The 22,581-nt window shown below is 48.9% G+C and overlaps 8 protein-coding genes and 1 long non-coding RNA gene across 9 annotated transcripts; 2 read left to right on the top strand and 7 right to left on the bottom strand.

Moving 5' to 3' along the window:
* Positions 1-705: 705 nt before the first annotated feature.
* Positions 706-2,355, bottom strand: LOC136193420 (uncharacterized). Its single transcript, XR_010671328.1, has 2 exons — positions 1,787-2,355; positions 706-1,545 (listed from the first exon to the last, which is right to left on the bottom strand). It is a non-coding gene; the product is annotated as an uncharacterized lncRNA (long non-coding RNA).
* Positions 1,874-2,993, top strand: LOC136193413 (zinc finger X-linked protein ZXDB-like). Its single transcript, XM_065982309.1, has 3 exons — positions 1,874-2,170; positions 2,225-2,317; positions 2,383-2,993. Exons 1-3 carry the CDS (start codon positions 1,916-1,918, stop codon positions 2,860-2,862), a joined length of 828 nt encoding a protein of 275 aa, XP_065838381.1. The 5' UTR covers positions 1,874-1,915; the 3' UTR covers positions 2,863-2,993.
* On the bottom strand, positions 2,772-7,601 carry LOC136193395 (calcium-activated potassium channel subunit alpha-1-like). Its single transcript, XM_065982289.1, has 25 exons — positions 7,310-7,601; positions 7,180-7,241; positions 6,982-7,078; positions 6,806-6,917; positions 6,674-6,749; positions 6,538-6,613; positions 6,312-6,482; positions 6,176-6,264; positions 6,001-6,114; positions 5,837-5,942; positions 5,689-5,771; positions 5,562-5,631; positions 5,441-5,506; positions 5,284-5,376; positions 5,099-5,226; positions 4,968-5,039; positions 4,825-4,911; positions 4,483-4,744; positions 4,327-4,416; positions 4,185-4,271; positions 4,090-4,131; positions 3,716-4,022; positions 3,524-3,654; positions 3,287-3,469; positions 2,772-3,235 (listed from the first exon to the last, which is right to left on the bottom strand). Exons 1-25 carry the CDS (start codon positions 7,577-7,579, stop codon positions 2,942-2,944), a joined length of 3,168 nt encoding a protein of 1,055 aa, XP_065838361.1. The 5' UTR covers positions 7,580-7,601; the 3' UTR covers positions 2,772-2,941.
* A 2,398-nt stretch (positions 7,602-9,999) lies between these two features.
* On the bottom strand, positions 10,000-12,964 carry LOC136193404 (serine/threonine-protein kinase 33-like). The gene is made up of 12 exons (XM_065982299.1): positions 12,543-12,964; positions 12,329-12,433; positions 11,964-12,044; positions 11,758-11,815; positions 11,615-11,697; positions 11,380-11,479; positions 11,239-11,314; positions 11,055-11,167; positions 10,915-11,000; positions 10,755-10,835; positions 10,521-10,613; positions 10,000-10,464 (listed from the first exon to the last, which is right to left on the bottom strand). The coding sequence occupies exons 1-12, from the start codon at positions 12,777-12,779 to the stop codon at positions 10,252-10,254; spliced, it is 1,326 nt and encodes a 441-aa protein (XP_065838371.1). The 5' UTR covers positions 12,780-12,964; the 3' UTR covers positions 10,000-10,251.
* Positions 12,965-13,019: 55 nt separating this feature from the next.
* On the bottom strand, positions 13,020-14,973 carry LOC136193406 (dual specificity protein phosphatase 16-like). Its single transcript, XM_065982301.1, has 4 exons — positions 14,262-14,973; positions 13,724-14,044; positions 13,536-13,659; positions 13,020-13,466 (listed from the first exon to the last, which is right to left on the bottom strand). Exons 1-4 carry the CDS (start codon positions 14,698-14,700, stop codon positions 13,145-13,147), a joined length of 1,206 nt encoding a protein of 401 aa, XP_065838373.1. The 5' UTR covers positions 14,701-14,973; the 3' UTR covers positions 13,020-13,144.
* Positions 14,974-15,047: 74 nt separating this feature from the next.
* Positions 15,048-16,560, bottom strand: LOC136193417 (ATP synthase F(0) complex subunit B1, mitochondrial-like). The gene is made up of 10 exons (XM_065982316.1): positions 16,508-16,560; positions 16,413-16,446; positions 16,318-16,358; positions 16,191-16,262; positions 16,066-16,136; positions 15,920-16,012; positions 15,730-15,855; positions 15,597-15,674; positions 15,439-15,540; positions 15,048-15,246 (listed from the first exon to the last, which is right to left on the bottom strand). Exons 1-10 carry the CDS (start codon positions 16,530-16,532, stop codon positions 15,187-15,189), a joined length of 702 nt encoding a protein of 233 aa, XP_065838388.1. The 5' UTR covers positions 16,533-16,560; the 3' UTR covers positions 15,048-15,186.
* Positions 16,561-16,622: 62 nt separating this feature from the next.
* LOC136192864 (protein SAND-like) lies at positions 16,623-19,640 on the bottom strand. The gene is given in 18 exon segments (XM_065981604.1): positions 16,623-16,735; positions 16,797-16,892; positions 16,948-17,047; positions 17,102-17,213; positions 17,271-17,337; positions 17,392-17,515; positions 17,570-17,663; positions 17,734-17,815; positions 17,871-17,942; positions 17,998-18,065; positions 18,125-18,239; positions 18,294-18,387; positions 18,438-18,524; positions 18,580-18,658; positions 18,830-18,880; positions 18,944-19,118; positions 19,121-19,463; positions 19,523-19,640. Coding segments are annotated over 18 exon segments (1,896 nt in total). The 5' UTR covers positions 19,615-19,640; the 3' UTR covers positions 16,623-16,690.
* Positions 18,864-21,008, top strand: LOC136192863 (uncharacterized). The gene is made up of 3 exons (XM_065981603.1): positions 18,864-19,956; positions 20,023-20,618; positions 20,671-21,008. Exons 1-3 carry the CDS (start codon positions 19,707-19,709, stop codon positions 20,872-20,874), a joined length of 1,050 nt encoding a protein of 349 aa, XP_065837675.1. The 5' UTR covers positions 18,864-19,706; the 3' UTR covers positions 20,875-21,008.
* LOC136192862 (WD repeat-containing protein 5-like) lies at positions 20,868-22,570 on the bottom strand. The gene is made up of 4 exons (XM_065981602.1): positions 22,338-22,570; positions 22,178-22,282; positions 21,283-21,971; positions 20,868-21,166 (listed from the first exon to the last, which is right to left on the bottom strand). The coding sequence occupies exons 1-4, from the start codon at positions 22,426-22,428 to the stop codon at positions 20,978-20,980; spliced, it is 1,074 nt and encodes a 357-aa protein (XP_065837674.1). The 5' UTR covers positions 22,429-22,570; the 3' UTR covers positions 20,868-20,977.
* Positions 22,571-22,581: the final 11 nt, after the last annotated feature.

Raw genomic sequence — 22,581 nt, 5'->3', positions numbered from 1 at the left:
CAGTCGATCCTCGCCTTGGTGCGAGTTTTCCGCGTCGAAAGAGCGCTTCGGAGTGAGTGGAACGTTGTGAGAGGTAGGAAAACCGTAGGGAAAACAGACGATCGCGATTTGGGGGGCCTCATTATGCGCGTTCGCGTGGCATTTTTTCATCGATTTGTCCGCCGGGCCTATCTTCATCTAAAGAGTAGGGTAGGTCTTACTGCACGAAATCGTGTATCCGAAGAGCTGAACGAGCCAAAGGACGACTCGCGTCGACTCCCGAATTTCGAATCCATCAAAGACTAAAATTCGGCAGCAAAGTGTCATTTTAGGCGTTCTGGAAAATCACCGACTTTAAGTTTTGTTTAGACGCAAAGACAACTTGAAACGTCAAGGTACATATGGTAAATACAACTGGCCGTTTCTAATCTAATATTTTAGATGGTTGTGCATCAAGAGCCATCCTTGAGGAAGCGAAGAGGAAAAGACTGCATGAGGATTTTTAGCTAGTCTTAGTGATATTTGTAGTAGGCGCATATTACACTCACGTGCGGGGCTTTTGCACGCGTGCAAAAGCCACGTAGCTTCTAAACTCAGCCTCGCGTGTGTTTTAGCGCACATGAGACTGAGTTTCCGCGCGCGCGGCGCTGCTCACTCTAGTGCGCTAGGGTTTGAGTTTGCGCCGCGCCCGACGGTAGATAGGGCTGCGAGGTAATGTAGGAGAAGCTATGTTCAAAATTTTATCGAATAAAGTCCCGGATGTACGAAATCAAAAACGAGTCTCCCGTTCCTTTCTTCGATGCGGGGAGGAGAACTGTGCTCCCCTCCCCGCTGCTCGTCTCCCCCAAATGAAGGAGACGAGCTTCGTCCACCTCCCCCCCAATGGAGGGAGATAGGTCGGCGCTCCTTGTCCACGTCGTCTTCTTTGGCGCTCCTTGTCCTCTTCTCAACCCACTTCCATTGAGGGAAGTGAGCCGGGACCTAACTTCCCCCCAGGTCCAAGGGGTGTGACATACTCCCATGTCATCCAGGGCTGACTTTCACCCAAGCCGCAAGGAGGAGAGCACATTAGACGAGTTAACCTCCAGCTCCCAAGGAGGTGGGATCACCCAATCATCCCGCAGGTTGAGGCCTTCAGTATACCCCTTTAATTAAGGCCCAAAGGGGGTACCCTCGCCACCGGGGCACGGGGGGAGTCATTAACCCAAGACCCGGGAGGACCGCGATTTTGCCCACAGCGTCTTGCCCAAGTGGGGGATGGTAGTTATCACTCATACCACCAAGAGTAGGGCCGCTCTATCGCCCCGGCAGAGGTGCGGCCTCTTTTCGCTCTCGGCCCAGAGGGATGGCTGCGTCTGCCTCGTCGGATTGGAGGAGCAACTACACGGCAAAACAACTGATACGGGGGAAAACCAAATGAATTACCCTGAAAGTTGGCATCTCCATCCAAAGTCGAGGTGCTTCTCTACGAAAACGCATTTGGAATTGGAAGCTTTTCCTTGCCAGTTGTTGCTTGAAAGCAAGAGGAATATTGCAACTTCGGTACGGTCTTGTAAAGACGAGGTCCTAGAGTTATTCGTTAGTTCTTCTCGCTTCGCAAAGATCGCGCGTGAAGCAGGTGAGCAATCAGCCCCTTTGCGAAGAGACGTCCTGCGCTCTTTTTTCTAATCGTGTGCAACGCCCGAATAAACTGCGAAGCGCGCAAAGCTGAATTTGCTCAGCCAGCGAGAAGAGGAACCGCGAGGGCCCCCTCGAGCGTCCAAGGGTCGACACGACGTCGTTTGGTAAAAGAGCGATTTTCGCTTACCCAGCGCGCTTGCCGACGACGTTGTCGAAGAGCTCTTTGAAGACTTTCTCATAGTCCATCGTGCAGTCGCTGCGTTCCAATCCGGGATGTTGTCAAGCTAGGTACTCTCAAGCTGAAGCTGCTCACAAGATGGACGAAATTGACGAATCTGTGGCACTCACTTGGGACGATCCCTTTATTCGACTTCTTCTAGACGATGCAGAGCCGCTTTTGCCTTTCTCGCCGCCTTCTCAGGAAATGGAGCCTCGAGAGGAGGACACAGGCCAATTGGAGGCCGATCAGGCACTAGAGGATGGTCTGGAAGTAGTGGTGGCTCAAATCCAGCAAACTGAAACCGTCTTGAATTCGAGAAGAAGTCCGCCGAGAGAACCGAAAAAATTCAAGGTGGATTCCGACACGAATTAATTCCCGGATCGTGGTAACTCGCGTATTTTACAGTGCCCGGAACTGGACTGCCGTTGGTCATTTTCCACAGCTTACAAACTGAGACGTCACAGCTCCACCCACTCATCCAACAAGGCATCTTTCCAAGTAAGAGATAATAGAGATGAAGATAAAGATACAATTACAATATTACCTCATAAAAAAAATTGTAGTGTAACGAGGATGGATGCGGGAAGACGTTCGCTACCAAATACAATCTCGCCGCACACGTAAAGGATCAGCATCGAGACGCCATAGAAGAAACAGCACCTCCAGCCTATCCGTGTAGCAGAGTGGGATGCGACCTCATTTTCACCAGCCCAAAACTATTGAAACGACACGTGGCAAAGGAGCACAATCGCAACGAAGGACGACGAGGACGAACGAAACCTGTTCACGTTTGCGACTTTGTCGGATGCGAACGACAATTCGATCGGCCGTCAAAGTTGACGGTCCATCGTCGAACGCACACCGGTGAGCGGCCGTACGCGTGCGACTTGGACGGATGCGAGAGTCGATTCGCTCGCGCTGATCAGCTCAAGCGACATCGGGATACGCACTGTTCGTTGGCCTGGCTTCGAAGGCAATACGGAAAAGATAGCAAACGTGATCTAGAAACACGGGATTTAACGCATAATAAAGTCGACTCGTAGCACTGATAATAGAAAAGCTGCGCTTGCTTGCTTGCTTGCTTGCTTGCTTTCCATCTCCTGCTGTGTGCTTCCTCCTTAATTAAACGTTACTAACGGGGTCCTCCGTGATGCGTATGCCGTCCGAGTCGTCAGCAGTGAGCGTTTTCACCATGAGCGGTGGCGAAGTGGAGTTGTCAGCCAACGATTCTCGATTGGGTGACGTGAGAACGTAGATTTTGTCGTAGGCCTCCAGCGGGAAGTCGGCGCTCGGGGCCGTAATGACGTAGCGCTTGCCGCATGGATCGGTCAGCTCGCGACTCCTGTAGATGCCCAAGGCAAGCATGCCTTCGTTTTCGAGCAGGGCAAAGAGCAAGTCCATGTATTGCCTGCCCTCCTAAAAACGGAGACATAGTAGACTTGACGGCTCCAGGGACATAGGACTTACGGATGCGTAGGAACGATAGCGAGTATCAGCCAGATAGAGAAGTCGCAAAATGCAATTTCCTGCGCCCGTACCACTAGCATCTTCATCACTATTGCTGCCGCCGTGCATCTTTCTCTGACTCCACGGCACTTGACCCGTAATCAGCGTCTTTACGACGTCCAACACGTCGTCATTGAAGTAGGTCTAATACTCGAGAATGCACGCGCGCATTTGGTCTCTGACGCGCCCATCGCTTACCGCACTCAGAAACGAATCCAAGACCGACACCGACAGTGTCGTGCCGTGAGCGAACGGCGACGAGCAATAGAGCTCCCCCGTCGGATCGTCCTCGTCGTCCTGCTCAAGAAACTGCACGTTTGAGTCAATGACTAAACACACAAAAAAAGAAAATTAAAATTCGTTTGATCCCACCGCGACCGGCCGCCGTACCCAATTCGGTTATGATTGGCACGTCCTTTCCGTCAATCAAAAGTCGATCTCTCATCTTTCGCCGTCGAGCGAGACTCCCGCTGACGATTGGCGACTGGGCGTCGAGAGCGACGACGGGGCCACTTTCGAGATCCTCGAAGCGCATTCCTTTGATATTGAGCGTTGCTAGAATGCATTCTTTGTCGCTGAAGCTGATCGGTATGCTGTCGTCGCTGTCGCCTTTCTGGGTGCCCGGCGAAAGGATCACGCACATGTCGCAGTAGTTCAGGCTGACTTTCTGCAAGTCGTCCCGTTCCAGGGGCGACCCCTTAGTAGAGAAAAAACACATAATATTTCTTTACTGTTAGTCAGGAAATTTTCCACAGGTGGTTCACCTCAACAATTCGAATTGATTCAAATCGTTTCAAGGCGGGCCACTATAAAGGCAGTAATGAACGAAATAATTGCTTGCAAAACAATAATGACTCGCCTCTCTGCGAAGGTAGTCGCCGTGGCCAAGAAGAACAATTAACTTCAGTTCAGATTTTGACAAAGTCATTCGTCTCAAGGGAAAAATCTACGCAACGACCACATGTAGAGTGCTATATTCAAAAGTTTGAGGTCTTACTCACCGTTTGTTCCAACCCAATCAGCGGAGATTTCTTTGTTCCAAAAGTGCAGATGACAATATGATCCGCTAATTCCTTTTGCTCCATCGAACTCTACAAAGGCAAATATCGTCATCCTCCTCAATTCGCGGGAGGTAAGCTAGAGCACGTAGCACGTACCAATAGCGCTTCGTCGTACGTCGTCTCTTTTTCCGTGTGATACATGGTTCCACTGTCTTGTCTCTGCTCGCCGTGCTGGCGATTGGACTTCTTGCCGGTCAAAGCCGTCAACAGTTTCTTTTTCCGATTCAGAAGCTTGCTTAATTTTCCGCCGCCACCGCTTGCTACTCTTGCTCCGGTGGTAACCGGTTGGCCTTCGCTACGGGACTCCTGCAATTCGATTGCCTCGCTTTTCATCTCCGCGGGGTCGTATTCCAACAGCCTGCGACGATAAAGAAAGTCAAGTTTCAAGAATTTTCTATCTGTACTACAATTATACAGTATTAGTGTACGCTCTCTCACCTTTGCACCTCTTCTTCGTCTTTTGCCACGAAAAATCCCTCTGTATTTGGCTTGATACGCACCGAATGATCCGGATTGAACAGAAGTCTACAAGGAGTCCACTTTAGCGATTTCACCATTCTACTGTGTAGAAGACAACTCACTTGGAGAATGAGTTTCCTTCAGCTGGAAATTGAATGGCAAACATCAGCAAACCAAGGTCCTTATAACAAATTCTGTACGCAGAAGTATCTAAGCTTACAAAGAAAGAATGCAAACAATACAAACTCCTCACTTTACAGACTCCAAGAACGACTTATTCTCAAAGAACGGTGGAAGTGGAATAGAGTAGAGTTCATAGGATGAACCCGAGAAATAATTTAACTCCCAGCGTTCATATAGACGACCGTCAGGTGAATGCAACTTAAACGAAGAATATATCTCTCAAGAAGAAGAAGAAGAAGTAAAGTGTTGGCTTACGCCGTGAATCTCGCTGCGCATGCACGTCAGATTAGAAAGGAGCGTGGAAAATCCAGGACAAAGACAACTCTGTCCTATCAATCCGAGCTTGAGCTATATAATATAAAGTAGGAAATTTCCCCCCTCCCCCCCCCGAAAAAAAAAAGACAGGCCTGACCTCACTGATGCAGATCACGTCGTCACCGTGTTTTTGACTGAAGTTGGGAACATTCAAAAGATGACGCTGTTGATTGCAATATAAAGAGATTCTGTCGTGCAACTGACGTATCGTTGTTCACCTTGCTCCTGACTTCAATTAGCTGGACGATGGTGCGCACGTTGGGCGAATGGTTCTTCACCGCGACGACTCTATAGGAGAGAACAACAACGCTGACCTGGACCCAATCAAAAAGAAAGCGGTAATGCCTCAGAATGTTCGCCGAATCTTCGGCCATAGAATCGGGCGAATTCTTATTTGCGAGAACGAGACAGCCAGATGCACTGCCCAGCTGTATTGTATATACAGGAGTAAAGTTATATATATTTCAATTCGTTCGAGATCGAGAACTGTTACCCTGACGCGATCCAAATCACACGCCTTCAATATCGAACCCTTTAGGTAGACAACGCGCGAGCTGAGTCTCTTTAGCAGAGCTCTTATGGGAACGGGCGGTTTTTCACTAAAAACAAGGAAGACGTACGTGTACGCGACACCGAGAGATCGATCGAGCGACATACGGATGTAAGAAGACGACGACGGTCGACTTGTCGGCTCTGTCCTTGTGCATGAAATCGGCGAGAAACGTTCCCATGCTTTCCTCGGTGATGCAACCGCACACGACGACATGTTTCCTTTTCAAAAAAAAATAAGGAAGAGATCGTGGACGCAAATGGAGCGTGCAATTCTGCGTACCTCCTCGCATCTTCTTTGAGACTTCTGTCGTAGGGCGACATAAATTGAAAGAATTCGACGAACATCGGCGTGTACGTGGCAAAGAGAGCCTACACGCAAATCGTCACCCAGGTAACCGCGCAATCGAACGACGCACCAAGCCGCCGATAATGAAGAGCACAAAAAATATTCGACCCAGGGCCGTCGTTGGAGAAAAGTCGCCGTAGCCGACCGTCGATACGGTGACCATGGTGAAGTAGAGAGTCGTCGGATAGGAGATATTTTGCATGTCGGCGCCGTTGTTCCACGGATCGCCGTAGTTTTCGAACTACAACGAAAAAGAATAAGAGAAAAGAATATAAAAGCGATCGCTAGAGAGAGACCAAGTGGAAACAGCCAGATGCCGTTAGCCAAGCCGAAACGAAATTGACGACGACGACGATCAGCTGCAGAACGAGACTGTCAAAACAATGCATCTCAAAAAAAAAAGAAGAAAAAGAAAAATATTTCGAACCGTACCCAGGTTTAATGAGACCCGTCACTTGAATGACGTTCTTAATTTGCATCAGACTAAGGATTCGCATGAAGCGGAAGCCTTGCAGGAGACGGACATCGAATTCTTATAAGCGATATATGGAACAATATCCTTACCGAGCCAATATCGATCGGTCGCCAAGAGAACGACGATCGGCGGCACGGTGAAATAATCGACGATCGACTCGATGCTGACCCACATGCTCAGTTTGTCGTCGGCGGCGAGAAACTGCGCGAATGAAAGAATTTATATAAGACCGGATCTGGAACAGGACGAATTAGAGAAAACGTACGCGAAGAATGAAGTGAAGAAGAAAGTAGAAATTGACGACGATGTCGGTTAGGAGCCATCCGTCGTCTTTCGGCGATACGTTACACTGTTCGATCGGCCTTGGGGTGAAGGGAGAGGGGGCGCGGGGGAAGAGAGGGGAAGACAATCGATCTTTTGGGCGGGGATTGGTTTCTCCCGACAGCCGCGGGGCCTTCCTTACTCGTAGGTGTCTCTGATGTACACAACTATGCTAACCAGCACTGCGACGAGAGTGACGACCGCCTATTATTTTTTCGCAGCGTTATTTTTTGCGCGAGCCGGAATCGACTAGGAAGCGGGTGTAGACCTACCAGTATTCTTCCCGATATCGCATTGATCGAGAGAAGATCGTTGAACCACGATTGGAGTCCGTCCGATTGGGGCTCGTCGTCGGCGACGACGAAACCGCCCGTGGCCGAGCGTTCGATGACGATGTCGTCGTTGCGGGCGCGTTTCGGCGCCTTGCAGAGTCGCGCGCGCGCGAGACGGGCGAGGACGATGAGTAGGATGCCGCCGAATAGGAAGCCGACGCTCGATACGAAGAAATACCACCACTTCCAATCTCGGCACTCGATTGCCATTTTGGTAGCGCAGCGTGGAAGCGCGCTACCTGCTACGCACTCCCGCGCTGTTCCGCTCGGTGTCCGGGCGGAAGTGTTCAATGAATGCGCTCACGTGTATTTTGCAACAGACTACAATTAGCTAATATATTGTTCGCAGTTCGTTGAGTTGCTCATCATTGGCAGAGACATGACTGAGCCACAGACAGGTAAACGAGTTCGTGCGTCAGAACCGGAGGAGAACTGCCTTCGGCACTTTCGCTCATCATTGTCAAATAGTGGCGCGTAGTTCTGAGGCTGCTTGGAACGCAGCACGACTTCCGAATTCCGTCGCTTATAGCATTGATAAGTTTTGCGTGCGCAGAAAACATCAAAGGACGACTGCGAAATCTACGCTTTGTCTTGCAAAGTCCTCCGCAGAGAGAGAGCGTGACTTGGCTTTGATCATCACTGCCAGAAATAAAAAGAGGATATTTGCTCTTGAGTTGTGCATCCAGAAGTCCCCAATTGATGTCACTGACAGAAACGTTGACGGTCTGGATTTGGCAATACGTAGAACTTTTTGTCAGACTTGAAACTGTAGTAAAGAACAGGAAGCCGAGAAAAGCTTGAAGCATTATTATGATTTATACTATCACACTGTTCGTGTGGTCTTGTGGACGATACTAGTAGTCAGTCACTACTATCGGAGTGATCTTTATAAGAAAAAGAGAGGAAACGCATTTCCGTTTTGTTCAACCCCGTACAAGGAGTGAGAAGGACGTTCTCCCCAAGACCGGACTGACGTTGTCTGAGGGACGAAAACTTAGACATATCATGGGCGGGGGGAGGAGAGTAAAGGGAAACAGATGTGAGTTGATACTCACTGCAATTATGAAGTCAAATGTACATATATTTGCAACAAGACGCATGACAACAATACTAACAAATATAAACAATACAATAATCAATCAATGAATACAATCAATCAATTAGAGTTAGAGATGATGCTGACGACAAAGAAAGCATTTCCTGCTACGCAGCGTAGCACAGCGATGCTACTTCTTTAGGTGTAGTTGTATTCGCCTTTCGCACTTTGTCACTCTGAAATCTTTCAATACGACATCGACAGGAGACAATGTTTTGGACTCATATTCCCTTTCATTTTTCGCCACATTGAAAATTTCCTTCACAAAAGTAAATGTCCAATTTCCAAGTGTCGCGTCCTCATAGCTCGATGGTACGCAGCACTGGCGCAACTTGTATGAATCCTGGGTTCTGTCTTGGTTAAGCTTGAAACCGGACGGCATGGCAAAAATCTTACTACAAAAATTATAGCAACCAGAGACGTAAATCGTCTTGTACTCGGGAATTGCTTCTGAGATATCTGACTGCAGCTTCCATACATTGTGATCCAAACCAGTGTTACTTCTGAGGTGACGGAGAGCTTGTAGTTTTATTTCGTTTAATATAGGCGAGCTGTCTTCGAGATTTGTCCAGTTCAAATCTTTCAAATAAGTTGTTCCTGTAGCCAATGGGCAAGGTTCCGATAGAGCTCTTGCGTTTCTGGCCAATTGAGGTCTTGCGTTGACGGCCAATAAAGGAACCATACAAAGGCAGGCGACTAATACGATCCTCATCATTCAATTGTTCTGCTTCTGATTCTGCTGTACTTCTTCCAAAGTTTGATTCCACATCGCAAACTCGGAATGCTTAAATAGGATTGGCAGCGTCGCACTAAAAATACCCCTCTCATCACTACCTCATGAACGGTCATCCCCCGACGCTACAGCATGTTTTTGGAATTTGCCGTAGGACTTTTGACATACGTTCTCAGAACAGTAGTGCCCCACCTAAAACCACTGCTGTTGCTGACAACCAATTCGAGCAGCACGCCAAAAAATGACAAAGGCACGGTTTGTTTGCTGACGTAGGATCCATTTTACGATTTTGTTTTGCATATTAGTGTGCTAAAGTAAGGAAAGAAGATAAACAGGACAGGAAGAGACTAGCCCAGGTCAAGCTAGTAGTGCCGGAAATCCGGCAGATTTAGACGAGAAAACCACACCTGAAAGCTAGTCGTTGCGGGCAATCTTGAGGTGAGGTAATTTTAGCTTTTGCAAGCTAAGCAATTTCTTGTTTAGGCGGATACTGCTGTGTGCAGAGTCCGCTGTAATGAGAGGTCGCGGTTGCTGCAGTTGCGCAAAAGAGGAAGAGCAAGCATATAGAGAAAAGGTCGAATAGGGTAAACTAGGTCAATTAGGGGTCAACTAGGTCGAAAGAACGCGTGCTATCGTCACAATTCCTGCCGGAACCGAAATCCTCCGAAAATCTCTCACAGGATGGATAGGACGGGTACAGCTTTCGCCACTGTAGGGCAACAAACCGTACGTCCCTCCGGTTCCACCGAGGAAAAACTCCAATTCCCCCGGGAAGGGACAAGGGTTCGCAACGAAAGCAACTTTTCTCGTAAAAAAATGATTCGATTGAATATAGAATAACAGCCGGCGTACAAAAATTAGCATATACATATCTGCGCACAGCGGCATCGACAAGCGAAAAAGGAGAGCGCTCTGCCCCAGCTCGCAAAATGCACAGAAAAAATCGGGTTCGAAAAATAATAATACCACAATCACTACATCGTCCCCATCACTTACACCGCCACACATGCAGGGAGGAGGAGGAGGAGGAGGAGGAGGAGGAGGAGATCGAAATCACGACGGCGCGACTTTGAGACGATCTTTCCTCTGCTTCGTCGTCTGCGTCGACGTCGCGTGGCTCTGCGTCGGCTTCATGTAGCCGGGCACCGGTTTCGTCGCACCGGGACTCGGACTGTGACGGGTCAAGTCGCCGCTACTACGAGCGCGAAGGCCATGCTTCACGCGAGACCCGCCGCCGCCGGCGGCAGCACTCCCCGGTCGTAAGCGCTATCAAAGGCAGACGGTGAGAACCCGAACGTGGGACGACGACGGACTATTATTACGCCGCCTTTCTGAGTAGCGTTCGACTTCTTCGCGTCTCCGTTCGACTCGACGCGACTCGCGTCGCCGTCCGCACTCGTTTCCTCTTGCTGCGCCTGGAAGTCGGTCAAAACAATAAAAAAAGAGGCAAAGACAGGAGGCAGGTGGCAGGAAAAGGATGGAGACAGGCAAGGGAAGGAAGGACAATAGGAAGGACGAAAGGAAGGAAGGAAAGAAGGAAGGAACTATAAGCTGACCTCGGCCGCTTTGGCCTCCTCTCGAAACTCTTTCATCAGCTCGATGACCGTCGGTCGTCGTCCCAGGTTTTCCGTGCTGCCCTGAAAAAAAAAGTAAATGATATAATAATAATAATAATAAATCGAAAAGAACAGTCGCTCTGTTCTGATAAAGAATTACGGTCATCCACGAATGATCGAGAATTTCTCTCGCCGACATGCGATCGGCCGGATTCACTTGTATCATTCCGCGAATCAGATCTTTGGCTAAATTTAGATCGGGGTTTGCACGAGAGACGTCGTCGCGTTTGGAGTTCTCACCGCTCGACGAAACCGTCGTCCAAACATCCTCCTCAAAGGTCACTTTTCCTGTTTTGATCAAATCGTACAGCATGCCTTCCTCGTCGCTGCGAAACGGCTGTTGACCGCACAAGCTGAAAAGATGCATAAACGATTCTCTCGTACCCCCACCAAAAAAGAAGATCTAGTAGTAGAGCCCACTTACAGTGTATACATAATGACGCCTATGCTCCAAATATCGCACTGTTTACTATAATTATGGTTTCTCAATACTTCAGGGGCTGCCAAACAAAAAAAGACTCACGCTTGTAGAGCTACTTTACTTCTCAGACGGCGACACGCTCACCCATATATAACGGAGTACCGCACATGCTCTGCATCATGGTACCCCCTTCCATTACGGCGTCACTCTCTCCCTTGATGTACGACAAGCCGAAATCGGCCAACTAAAGAATAAAGAATACTTCTAAGAGCCTGTGTTAAAAATAATCAACAATTAATATTCATTTGATTTATTAATAAATATTGATCTGTCGCCTGGTATTATAACTAGCGCTATCTAATTTGTCTCTCGAGCTCACTTTAATGTCAAAGGAGTCGTCGGAATCGTCGTTACGTCCTCGCAGTAAAATGTTCTCCAGTTTCAAGTCGCGATGCACCATGTCTGAGAGAGGAAGTAGACTTCGCTCAAACGAGGCTAAATAGCGATGAGATGCAGACTCACTGTTCTGGTGCATGTAGGCGACGGCGTCTGTCAATCGTCGCACTATTGTCCGTACCTCCTAGAAAGTCAAACGAAACCGCGTGGAACGAAAACAAACCAGAAGCGTTCTTCCACTCATACATTCCCGTCATTAATAATTAATTAATTAATTAATTAATCGAGAGAATGAATAAATGAACGAACGAACGAACGAACGAATTGCTTACGTCTTCGGCAAAATGACCCTTCTCTTTGAACAAATCCTGCAATTCGCCGCCCTCGCAATATTCCAAAACGAGAAACATTTTCTGTTGCGGAAGAAAATTGACGCAATGAATGAATCAAACCAATAAAGGAGGGTGCAAGGCACGACGATTCCCTTCCAGAGTCCCCTCCCTTCCCCGCTTCGAACGGCGATCTCGCGGACAGTCACGAGGACCGGACGAAAAACGAACAGCCAAAGTCCAGCCGGTCAGAACCACAATTATGCTAATAAACGACCAGAGTTCCCCTCCACGACGCAGATATGTAGGAGACCCCCTCTCTCTCCCTCGCGATTTGGTGTCCGCGCCCAGCGCGTCACAACACGCACCTTTCCCGTCTCGAATACTTCTTCCAGACGTATAATGTGCCGGTGTTCGACCAATTGCAGAATGAGCAGCTCGCGTTCCATCAATTTCATAGCCGAGCTTCCCGCCTGCGCTCCGATATTAGAAGAAAATTGCGCCTACGCGGCGCTGAGGGGGGGGGGGGGGGGGGGGGGGAGAGGAGGAGGAGGGGGCCCACACCTTCGTTCCACCGCTCACCTTCTCCTTATTGATGATCTTGATCGCGTATTTCGTACTCGTCTGCCGATCGACGGCCTCTTTAACGATGCCGAAACTGCCCTGACCGAGCACGCGCCCGACGACGTAGTGACGCTCGAGCTGCGATTCGTCGTCGAGACGCGTTCGTCGCACGCCGCCTTCGCGCAGCGGCGCGAAGCCGCCGTACGATAGACGACGATTGCGTCGCTCGCTCGAGCCGGGACGACTGCTCGCCATTCGTTCGCCCCGCGATATCGTTTATTCGTTCTAGTTACAGCGATTGGGAGGAGCCGATCCAGCGGCGCGCGGCCATCGATTTTTTTGCGACGAGAGGCAACGAGAGACGTTCGCGTTTCCGAGAGAGAGAGAGAGAGAGAGAGCGCGACGACGCTGCTGGGTTCTGTGGTACACTCTCGGTACAGTACACTCCTCTCTCGAAGTTCTCGTGACGCGCGCGCATGCGTAAAAACGAATCTCTCAAACGGAAAAAATAGATTCATTTATTTCTCGTAAAGACTAGCCTACAAAGCGAAAATTACTAACAACAGCTAGTTACAGAGAGGGAGAGAGACAATAATATTTAGTAATGGTGGGGGATTTTTTTACGATGCATAAGAAAGAACAGGTGCGTGGCGGTCTGCTGCTGCTGCTGCTGTGCCGCTAGAGCTGCTACTACTAGTGCTGCTATCACTACCGTCCATAGAAGGTGAGGCACTGTAAAAATACCGGGACATCGGAGTTGGACTAGCCGTACCACTTCCACTGCCCCCGTTGCTACTATTTCCGCTCGAACCGCCCGGGAGACCTCTCCAGGTACACACGTTTCGGTCCAATGCTGGCTGAGAGCACGTCTTCTCAAACTCCAATAGCTGCCCCATGAAATTCAGATTAGGCGAAATGTTCGGTCGTTTTGATTTCACAAATCTGAAACAACAATAGCAGAAGCAGGATGCTAAGGGGAACATAAAAAAACGCAAATGAATGATGACGCACCTGTATGACTCGTCTAGAGACCACTTCTTATACTTCATGATATAGGCGATGGCCATAGTGGCAGATCGCGATATTCCAGCAAAACAGTGAACCAAAACGCGACCATTTCCAAGACGTACACCATCTATATAATAAATTCACCCCCCGCTTTTTTATAGAGCAACCAACGCCCTACGCGCATCTCTTACCAATAAAATCAATCGCCTGCTGAAAGTGAACGCGAATGTTTTCGGTGCCCGAATCTCGCACCGAAACGCGAAGATACTTCACCTGATCAGGAAATCGATTCTCGCAACGATCGGTGACGTTCATCACGTAGCCGATGTCGCGACCGGCGAGTGTTTCCCAGCACTGGGCATCGCGCTCGCATCCCAAGTAGAGAAAGGGCAATATTTCCGTCACCGGCAATTCGGTCGGTACCGAATGCGCGGAAAAGGCGGGTAGGCATCGAGTGCCGGCGCTTTGAGTGCAAAGGTGCGGCGCGTGCGAGAGAAAGGCGCGATAGCCGCCTATAGGGGAAAAGAATTACGTCATGCCCGGAACGGTAGTCTCAGTCTCAGTCACAGTCAATAGACACGGGGGGAGTACATAACAAACCGGATCGAAGGAGCAAAACACGCCCGTGTGTGTACGAACGAACGAACGAAGGAAAGGGAGGGAAAGGGAGAGTGGGCGGTGTTTAGGCGATGATCTCACAGTCAGATGTCCGCGAGACGAAGCGCTTACCTTCCAATATGAATACGCTCTGAAACAACGAACGCAACTTGTCCATAAGTATCGACATGAACTCGTCTCCGTCGGCGCAGCCGCTTTCGTTGTAAGTGACGGCGACGCCGCCTTCGCGCCCGATTTTCGCTCGTTCGCCGAGCAGATCTTCGACGCCGACCTTGTCCTGCTGTAGCCGACGCTTGAGAAGTTTATTCGAGCCGATGTTGACCGCGTCGCAAATGTGACTGACGTTGAATTGCGCGAGACCGCGCGTGTCGATGGCGACGAGTTTCTCGCGACCGTCGGCGGCGCGTCCCATTTGCTTGACGAGATCGTCGGGCGAAATGATTAGGAGACCGCCGCGTCCCTCTCCCGGGGTACTGGTCACACTCGACATCGTTAGGACGCAACCGAGCGCTCGCAATTGCTGCACACGCCGTCGAGACGATTCCGACATGAAATTGTGGTGGGTTCCGAGTCGAACGAAGGAGGGAGGGGTTTATAAATAAGACGCTTAGAGGGACGCGTTATATTGCGTTTGTTCTCCCCGGAGGTTTGCTTTGGCTTGTGTATCCGACGAGAAACGCGACGCTAAAGACGCGATCGTATTCGCGTTTGACGTGTCCGTGGGGTTGAAACGACGATTATGTCACTGTTTTGGCTCGCGCGGTTGCACTGTAACGATGATACAAGCGGACGAATTGGGGTTCGAAATCGGCTGGGGAAAGCACGCAGTTGGTCATGTAGGCTGACGTGATCGCCTAAAATAGTGGCCAATCGACGAGCCGGTGACACGCGCGCGCATAAAGCATGAGTGACGTCATGGTGAGTCTGACACCAATTACACTGTAGTCTGTCCGAAAAAAAACAAAGCCGACATGTCTGCATATTACAACAAGAACAAGAACGACAAAGAACAGAATCTATACATCTTCGGTGATCTTTAGTGAGCCACAGCCAATGACCTCAGATCGGAGATGCACTGATTCAAAGTGTCAGCCTCCTAGATCATACCGAAAATTGATTTAGATGTGGGAACTAGCGCGTCTACTAAGAGCAAGTCAAAGCAATACTAATCGCATAACTAACTAGTAATGTCATTACGAAGGATATGGAGAACAGGTGTCAACAGATTTAATCGCCAAAAGCAAATCACAAGGATCCTGTGGTCTAATGCGTGAGAGCAGGAGCTTACCTGTTGGGGGGTGATGCTGGCCTTCACTGCCTTCTCCACATAATCGACTATGTAATCCTGTTCTAGCCGTCTCTCCAAATTTTCCAGGTCCACTTGATAGTTCTATAAAAACCACCGGATAGAGGGCGTCCAGCCTAAATTCTCTAAGCGCTTCTCACCAAGCGTTTGGTCACTTCAGATGCGACCTGTGCTTGACGCCTTCTATATTCCGTCTCCAGAGCAATGACGTTGTTTTGCTGCACCAAAAATATCTAAAGGAATGCACATAAACGTGCACACGGCTATGCGGACCTTTAGAATGTCAAAAATGTCCTTTCGAATCGAATAGATGTCCTCCACGTTCTTCTCCGCTTCAATGCATTCCTCCAAGTCGCGCATCTGCGCAACACGTCCACTATTCATAGTCTCCAGAATCTCCTATATAACAACAACAACAACAACATCATATCAAAGTGAATGAGCAACGGAATCTTCAAAGAACCTGAGACGACTGATCCAAATATTCACTCAGCGGCCCACCAACCCTTTTCATCAAATAGTAACCAACCCCCAAAACCGACGCAACCACGAGCGTCTGAAAACCGAAATTACAATAATTCACATAAGAAAATATTCGCTAACTTGTACCTCGCTGTGAATAATTAAAATTTCTTTTGAAACAGCATAGGCAGCAAGACCAGCACCCAGAACCCAAGGACCTGTATACGTATTACATACAAGAGCCTTACATCAATATGCGAAGTATTGCGTACCAGATTTGCCGGTTTTTTCTTCGATTAACTGTCGTAGGGTCTTGTTGTCGCCGCTTGGCGTCACGCTCGCCTCTGGAGATGCGAGAAACTCGAGTCGCGCCCGATACTCGCTGTTCGTTGTACTTACGCGCGTCTTTTCGGTTCGAAAACCATCGTGAGCCCGTAGCACTGTCATGCATTGTTTCGAATAAGAATTAGCTCGCTAGAAACGTGTGCACTAACCTGACGGCCCTTAGGGGCCCCGCGCGAAAGAGACCTGAAATTGTAACGGAAGTGATAAGTCTCGTCGTCACGGTGTCATCAAGCTACGCGAATACCTCGCGAAAATGCCGTTCGTAGCATTTCTGAGACAACGATCGCTCCAGCAGGCATGCGCAGACGACCACGAAACAAACACGATTGGCCCTATACGATTACCTTTCGTCGAGGCGATTCAAGAACTCAACTAATTTTTTGCAAAATTATCACGCAAGCTACAGTTTACCTCTAATATAGAAACACTAGTACATTTGAGGAGATAATATAAACAGTCGATCTTCTTCCCGCTAATAAGAAAAAAAGCGAAGAGGTAATAATAAGAGAGTCAAGAGCCAAGCCACCACGTACCTTGATCCACCGCAGTAATTTATTCACAGCACTAATAGCTACGGGTTTCGTTACTAGAGGACCAAACACCGCGTAGAGTTCAAAGCCAGGCGTGACCTATACAAAAAAGAAAAGTCAGCGATGGCACTTCCAAGCACACCAGTTCCCTCACCCATCCTAAAACAGTCTCTTTCGAACCAACATGAAAAAGAATTTTCAGAGGGCGAGACGAATGAATACGATGATGAAGATATTGATAGAGTCCCATAAGGCTAAAAGAGCAGCATTTACTGGTGCTGATGAACTCTCTCTATGGCACGACGTACCGTTCTCTATCTTTTTCATCTGTATAGGGATGACCGATTTGGGGCGAAGTATACTGATGCGTGCTCTTTGATTCGTACATAAAATGCCTCAAATCCGGAACGCCAACTTCACCTTCAGAAGAAAACATCCCTTTTTTCCTATGCCATACGAATTTCTATCTATGCAAACCAATTTCGTAGTTCTGCCGCGCAAGCGACTGCCGAATAGCCTTTAGGCAGTTCTGCTTTTCCATTCTCTATAAGAGATGATGTCACAGTGGAAATCTATTGTATGAGCAGACTCTTCATACCTCTAGTATATTGTTTCTACATTGTGACAAAGCAAAAAACGTGTCCTTGTCCGTCGACAAGAGCAGAAGACAAGCGGGACAGTCGTCGTCACCCAAATAGGATACGTGAGCGTGAAGGTAACCGCTAAAACGTTTCCCTCGCACTCCACACCCCCAAGTCAAGCATCGACTTCGTTACCTGTTGTCAAACTTAGGCAGACATATGGGAGTCCACGATTCCGCATTGCGAAACGACGTGGAAGCGTCGACGAGATTCAGAACAAGATGCAGATCTAGATATGAGAATTAGCCTTTCCCCCTTCGGCTCTCCTTCGACGTGCGCGTAAGCGCAAGCTAACTCACCTTGCGGGTAAAGACTGTGCTTTTTTGGCCGCAAGAGAGTGATCAGTTGATTCTCGGCTACTAAAATAGCAAACACAACGTCCTAAGAAAAAAACAATGAACAGAGTTGTTGCCCTGACTACGTTTTCCGTCGTCACCCTTGAGCGACACTGCTGCAATATATTGCCTATTGTATCACGAACGCCCGCTGCAAGAGGAAGACACCGAACCTTGAAAAAAAACCCAGAAGTAAGCGGTACGTTTTTTTTGACTAAATTGACTCACTGCTCCCAGCAGTATGCTCGGTTCGTGATCCATCAGGTTCAATAGATTGTCAATGAATTTCTCCGTGCCTTTAATTGAAAAGAAAAACGTCTCACTTCTGCGTTTGGCTTTTCCCTTTTCTACTGACCAGATAAGAGACGGCGTAGATCGTAATTTTGTCTCTGATGAAAAATTCGCACAAGTTGAGTAAAGGTGAGAACGCTAAGAACTTGCTGGAAAACTAAGTTAAGCTGGACAGATAGCTGAAGAACAACTTGTAAGAGGTTCGTTTTTAGGCAATACTAAGACTTGTTTACTTGATTGGTGGATTCCTGTGTATTGGCCACAACGACCAATAGAAGGGGACCCTTGGTCATGAAAACAATCTTATGGTCACCAGCATGAATGGATCTAACACCCATGTGTATATTAAAAAAAATTTCAATTTCACTTACTCATACCGTATTAAATCGTCATCATCTTGAACAAATGACATCAATGCCTGCATGACTCCCATCAACGTGACCAACTTGTCTTCATTACCATATCTGAAACAAAATTGCATTAAGAAACAACTTCATTATTCGGAAGCGAAAACGTCACCGGCAGTATATGGGCTTGCCGGCTTCGCTGAGAATAAAGACGTGCTTACGATGTTGAATCCAAGCCGGATCATTGACATCTAAAGTAAAAGGGAGGTATAGTGCTTCGCCGCTCTTTCCAAACATTGACCTTTTGTCAATGTTTAATTAAAGCCCTTTCATCTATAATGCTATAGTGCCAGTTCCTAATGCTAATTCATACCAGAAGAGTCATAGACTCTTTCTGTCTGTTCCATTACAAAAAGACTTACCCTCATTACCGCTACTTTCCTGACGCACCAAACCCGCCTTTTCAGTCTCATCTAAGGAAGGGATCATCGTCCTCTCTTCGCGTTTTTACCGCACCAACTCCTAAATTACATTACCGGTTTTAGCATCATCGTCATCATTCGCATCATCGAATCCCGTTTCTCCGTCGCCGCCGCCGCCCCCGTCGCCGTCAATCGTCGTCGCCTCGTTTCCGCGACCGACCTCGGTCGCAACAGTCGTCTCAAACTGATCGTCGTTGTTCGTCGACGCTACCGTCGACGTTGAATCGAGAATGGCGCCCGATCTTCCGCGTCGTCGATGCTCGCCCTTTTCTCCTCCTCCTCCTCCTCTTCCTCCTCCTCCTCTTCGTTTTCTTCCTCTTCCTCCTCTTTCTCCTCCTCGTCGATCGTCTCGTCGTTCGTTTCGCCCTGATTTTCGACGCTACCGGCGCCGCCCGATTCGTCGCCCAAGCTCTTCGACAAAGCGCGAGTCGCTTTCGAAAGTTTCTTGATCGCCGTCGCCGCCGATAGACGTTTTCGCGTCGGACTGAGCAGCGGGCTCTCCTGTCCGTCTTCGAACGACGACGTCATCGCGTTGATTGAGTCGTCTTCGACGAGCGAGCCGAATACTTGTTGACTGAGAAAAATTCCCCATCAAGCGCGAGTACAGGGGTCCCCCTCCCCCTTCCGCTGCACCTTCCGCCCGGATTAGCCGTCTCTTCGGCGGCATCGTCCAGATCTTGCTCCTCGTGGCGCTGCGAGCTCGACGGGCCGCGAACGCCGGCCATATGAGACTTTCCACCACGGCGACAGTGCTGCGCGTCGACGCGCAGTTGATGCGCAGCAAATTCAATCAAGATCAACAAGTGAGTTCGATGAGATGGCCTTGTACGGCATTTCGACATGGGTTGTTTGCCTGGCTCTCACTGTCGTTCAAATCGGTTTTGGTGGTTACGGTGTAATCGTAAAAAAATTCGCTGAGAATAACAAAGCCGATCCACTCATCTTTTGCCTAATACGAGACGGCTGCTGCTTTCCCGTTCTTCTTCTATGCGCGCTTGTCGCCGAGCGCAAGTTCGTCTATCCCAAAGGCAAAAAACTGCTCATCTTTTTCATTCTCGGAACTTTGGGTAAGTTGATCGCTCACGTGCGCGCGAAGCCTAGTAACCTAATTACCACTAACTGCCAACAACTAGGAATGTTCGGAAATCAATTTTTTTACATAATGGGCGTGTACTTCGCTGGTGCCGACATCGCGTCCATCTTCCAGCCGACGATTCCTGTATGGACGGCATTTCTCGCTCTCGCACTTCGTCTCGAGAAACCCATGCTTCGAACGTTCCACGGCGTCGCAAAATTGGCCGGCATCTTTGTCGCGACGGCCGGCGCCTGCGTCATGCTCGTCAATAATTTCACCGGTCACACGAGCCATCGACTCGTCTGGGGCATTCTGTTCCTGCTTGGAAACACGACGTGCATGGCAATTTTCATTATCATCCAAAAGCGATACGTTTTTGAGGACACTCATTCGCACTGGTCCCAAATGCCCGTCTCCGTGACGGCTTGGTGCTATTTTTTTGGCACCGTCGACATGGGATTGGCTTCGCTCTACTACGTCATCAAGTGCAATGTGGGTAACGGTTGCCCGTCAAATCCGTGGCACATTCCTAAAGAGGAATCTATACCTATTGTTTATGCAATATTCGTTGCATCGGCTCTTTGCTATCTCCTGATCACTTGGGCTAACATGCACGTGTCCTCTACACTTGTTACCGCCTTTTGGCCACTGCAGGTACGCGTGTAAATTGTAATGCATATACACTACGTCTATTTTCTTTATTCAGGTGCCTGTTGCTGTTGTTTTGGCTTACTTTATTCTTCAAGAAGAGCTGAAAACTCTTCACTACGTTGGAGGCGGACTCATCATCATTGGCTTATTTCTAGTCGTCTATGCCAATCACATTCGAGAGAAGAGGGCAAACGAAGCAGTTGCACCACTTGCTATTCAAGAGACCGAAGGCCTACTCCATTCCCAAAAAGATACTTAGGCAAAACGTGTATTTCCTACTCATTCGTTCCCTGCATCCTTGTGTGATTGGCTGCTAATAAGCCTTTTTTTTTGAAAATTTGCGCGTGCGCAGCAGTGCTAGGCTATGAGTCTGACTTCCATATCTTTACAGTTTTGTCCTCTTCTAAAGCGCCGGATGCAATCACGTTCTCCGTTGGATGACAGGCGCAGCACAAGACGACGTCCGAATGACCGGGCAGAGTCTGCACGATTTCCTTAGTTTGCAAATTCCAAATGTAGACGGCGTTGTCCTCCGAACCCGAAACAATCCACTAAAAGCACGAAAATTCGTTTATCTAAACTTCTCAGTTATCTGAACACCCTCTCAACGTTGGAAGCTGCTCAAATAGCCGAGAACCAACTATTGCATAAACCATCGTCTTCTTACCTTTCCACCGGTGACGGAAAAATTCGCAAAGATGCAATACTTCTCATTCTTGTGACCCGTGTACGTCTTCAAGCACTTTCCCTTGCCAAAGTCCCACAACTTGAGCGTATTGTCGAGCGTCGCCGCGAGAATATACTTTCCGTTGGGCGAGAATCGAACGTAGGACACGGGCGGATTATTGTCCTCGATCAGCGTCTTCAAACACTGGCCAGACGCCGTGTCCCAAATGCGCACGAGTCCGTCGTAACTCGACGAGACGATCAGCGCGCCGTCGCGGTTAAAATCGACCGCCGAGACGGGATCGGAGTGAGCGGGAAGCGTTTTGAGACACTTACCCGTGCGCACGTCCCAAATGCGAACGCTCTCGTCAAACGATCCGGAAACGATCAAATTCGACTGCGGATTGAAATTGCAGCAGAAGACGTAGTTGGTGTGACCCTTGAGGGTCTTGAGGCACTTGCCCGTCGACGCTTCCCACAATTTCAACGTTTTGTCGTCCGACGCCGAGACGAGATATTTCGAATCGCTCGACCACGCGACGTCCGAAATTCCCTGCTTGTGACCGGTGATTGACTTGTCGAGTTTGCCGTCGTAGGCGCCCCACAGCTTGATCATTTTGTCGGCTGACGAAGAGGCAAGCCATTCGCCGTTGGGACTAAATTTGACGGAGGACACAGCCTTTGTGTGACCTAGGAGAATCCAAATTACAGTATAAAATTTATCCTACGGTATCTACGTGGAGATTTACGGGTATGATAGACAGCTATGACGTCGTGCATTGTACTACAAGATCGTATCTAAACTAGAAACGACGTGGGAGGGTCCACAAAACGATTTTCTAATCTGTACTGGGCTATCCGATCGTACTACTATAGAAAGCGATTGTCTTTTGAACCTGTTAGAGTGTATTTGAGAATGTAGCACGGTTTTTTTGCTCCTCCCGTTGCTGTGTGACCAGGAACGGTCGGTTGAGCGACCGCAGGAACCGGACCCGACGCAACTAAGGAGTCGTACACGAATACACTCTACTGTTCGAGTCGCTTGCTGTTTCTTACTGTTCTGCATTGGAATCGTTGCCGTTGCGATCGGAATTGTGTCTCCCTCGGCTACGGTGGCGATCGCCGTAGCGCCGGTGCCGCTTTCCATTCTGGGGGCCCCCTTTTATACCGGAAACGCTATTGCCCCGCGAATGGTTCTCTGAAATCTTCCAGCGCGGCTGCGAGAGTCTAATCGATCGATTTTTCAAAGGAACAGCGAAGAAAACAAGAGGCACGAACGCACATGTGAAACGCGCGCGCT

Source organism: Oscarella lobularis, chromosome 11 (assembly GCF_947507565.1).
Source record: "Oscarella lobularis chromosome 11, ooOscLobu1.1, whole genome shotgun sequence".
In the NCBI taxonomy this organism is placed as follows: domain Eukaryota; kingdom Metazoa; phylum Porifera; class Homoscleromorpha; order Homosclerophorida; family Oscarellidae; genus Oscarella; species Oscarella lobularis.
This window is presented reverse-complemented; position numbering and strand designations above follow the sequence as displayed.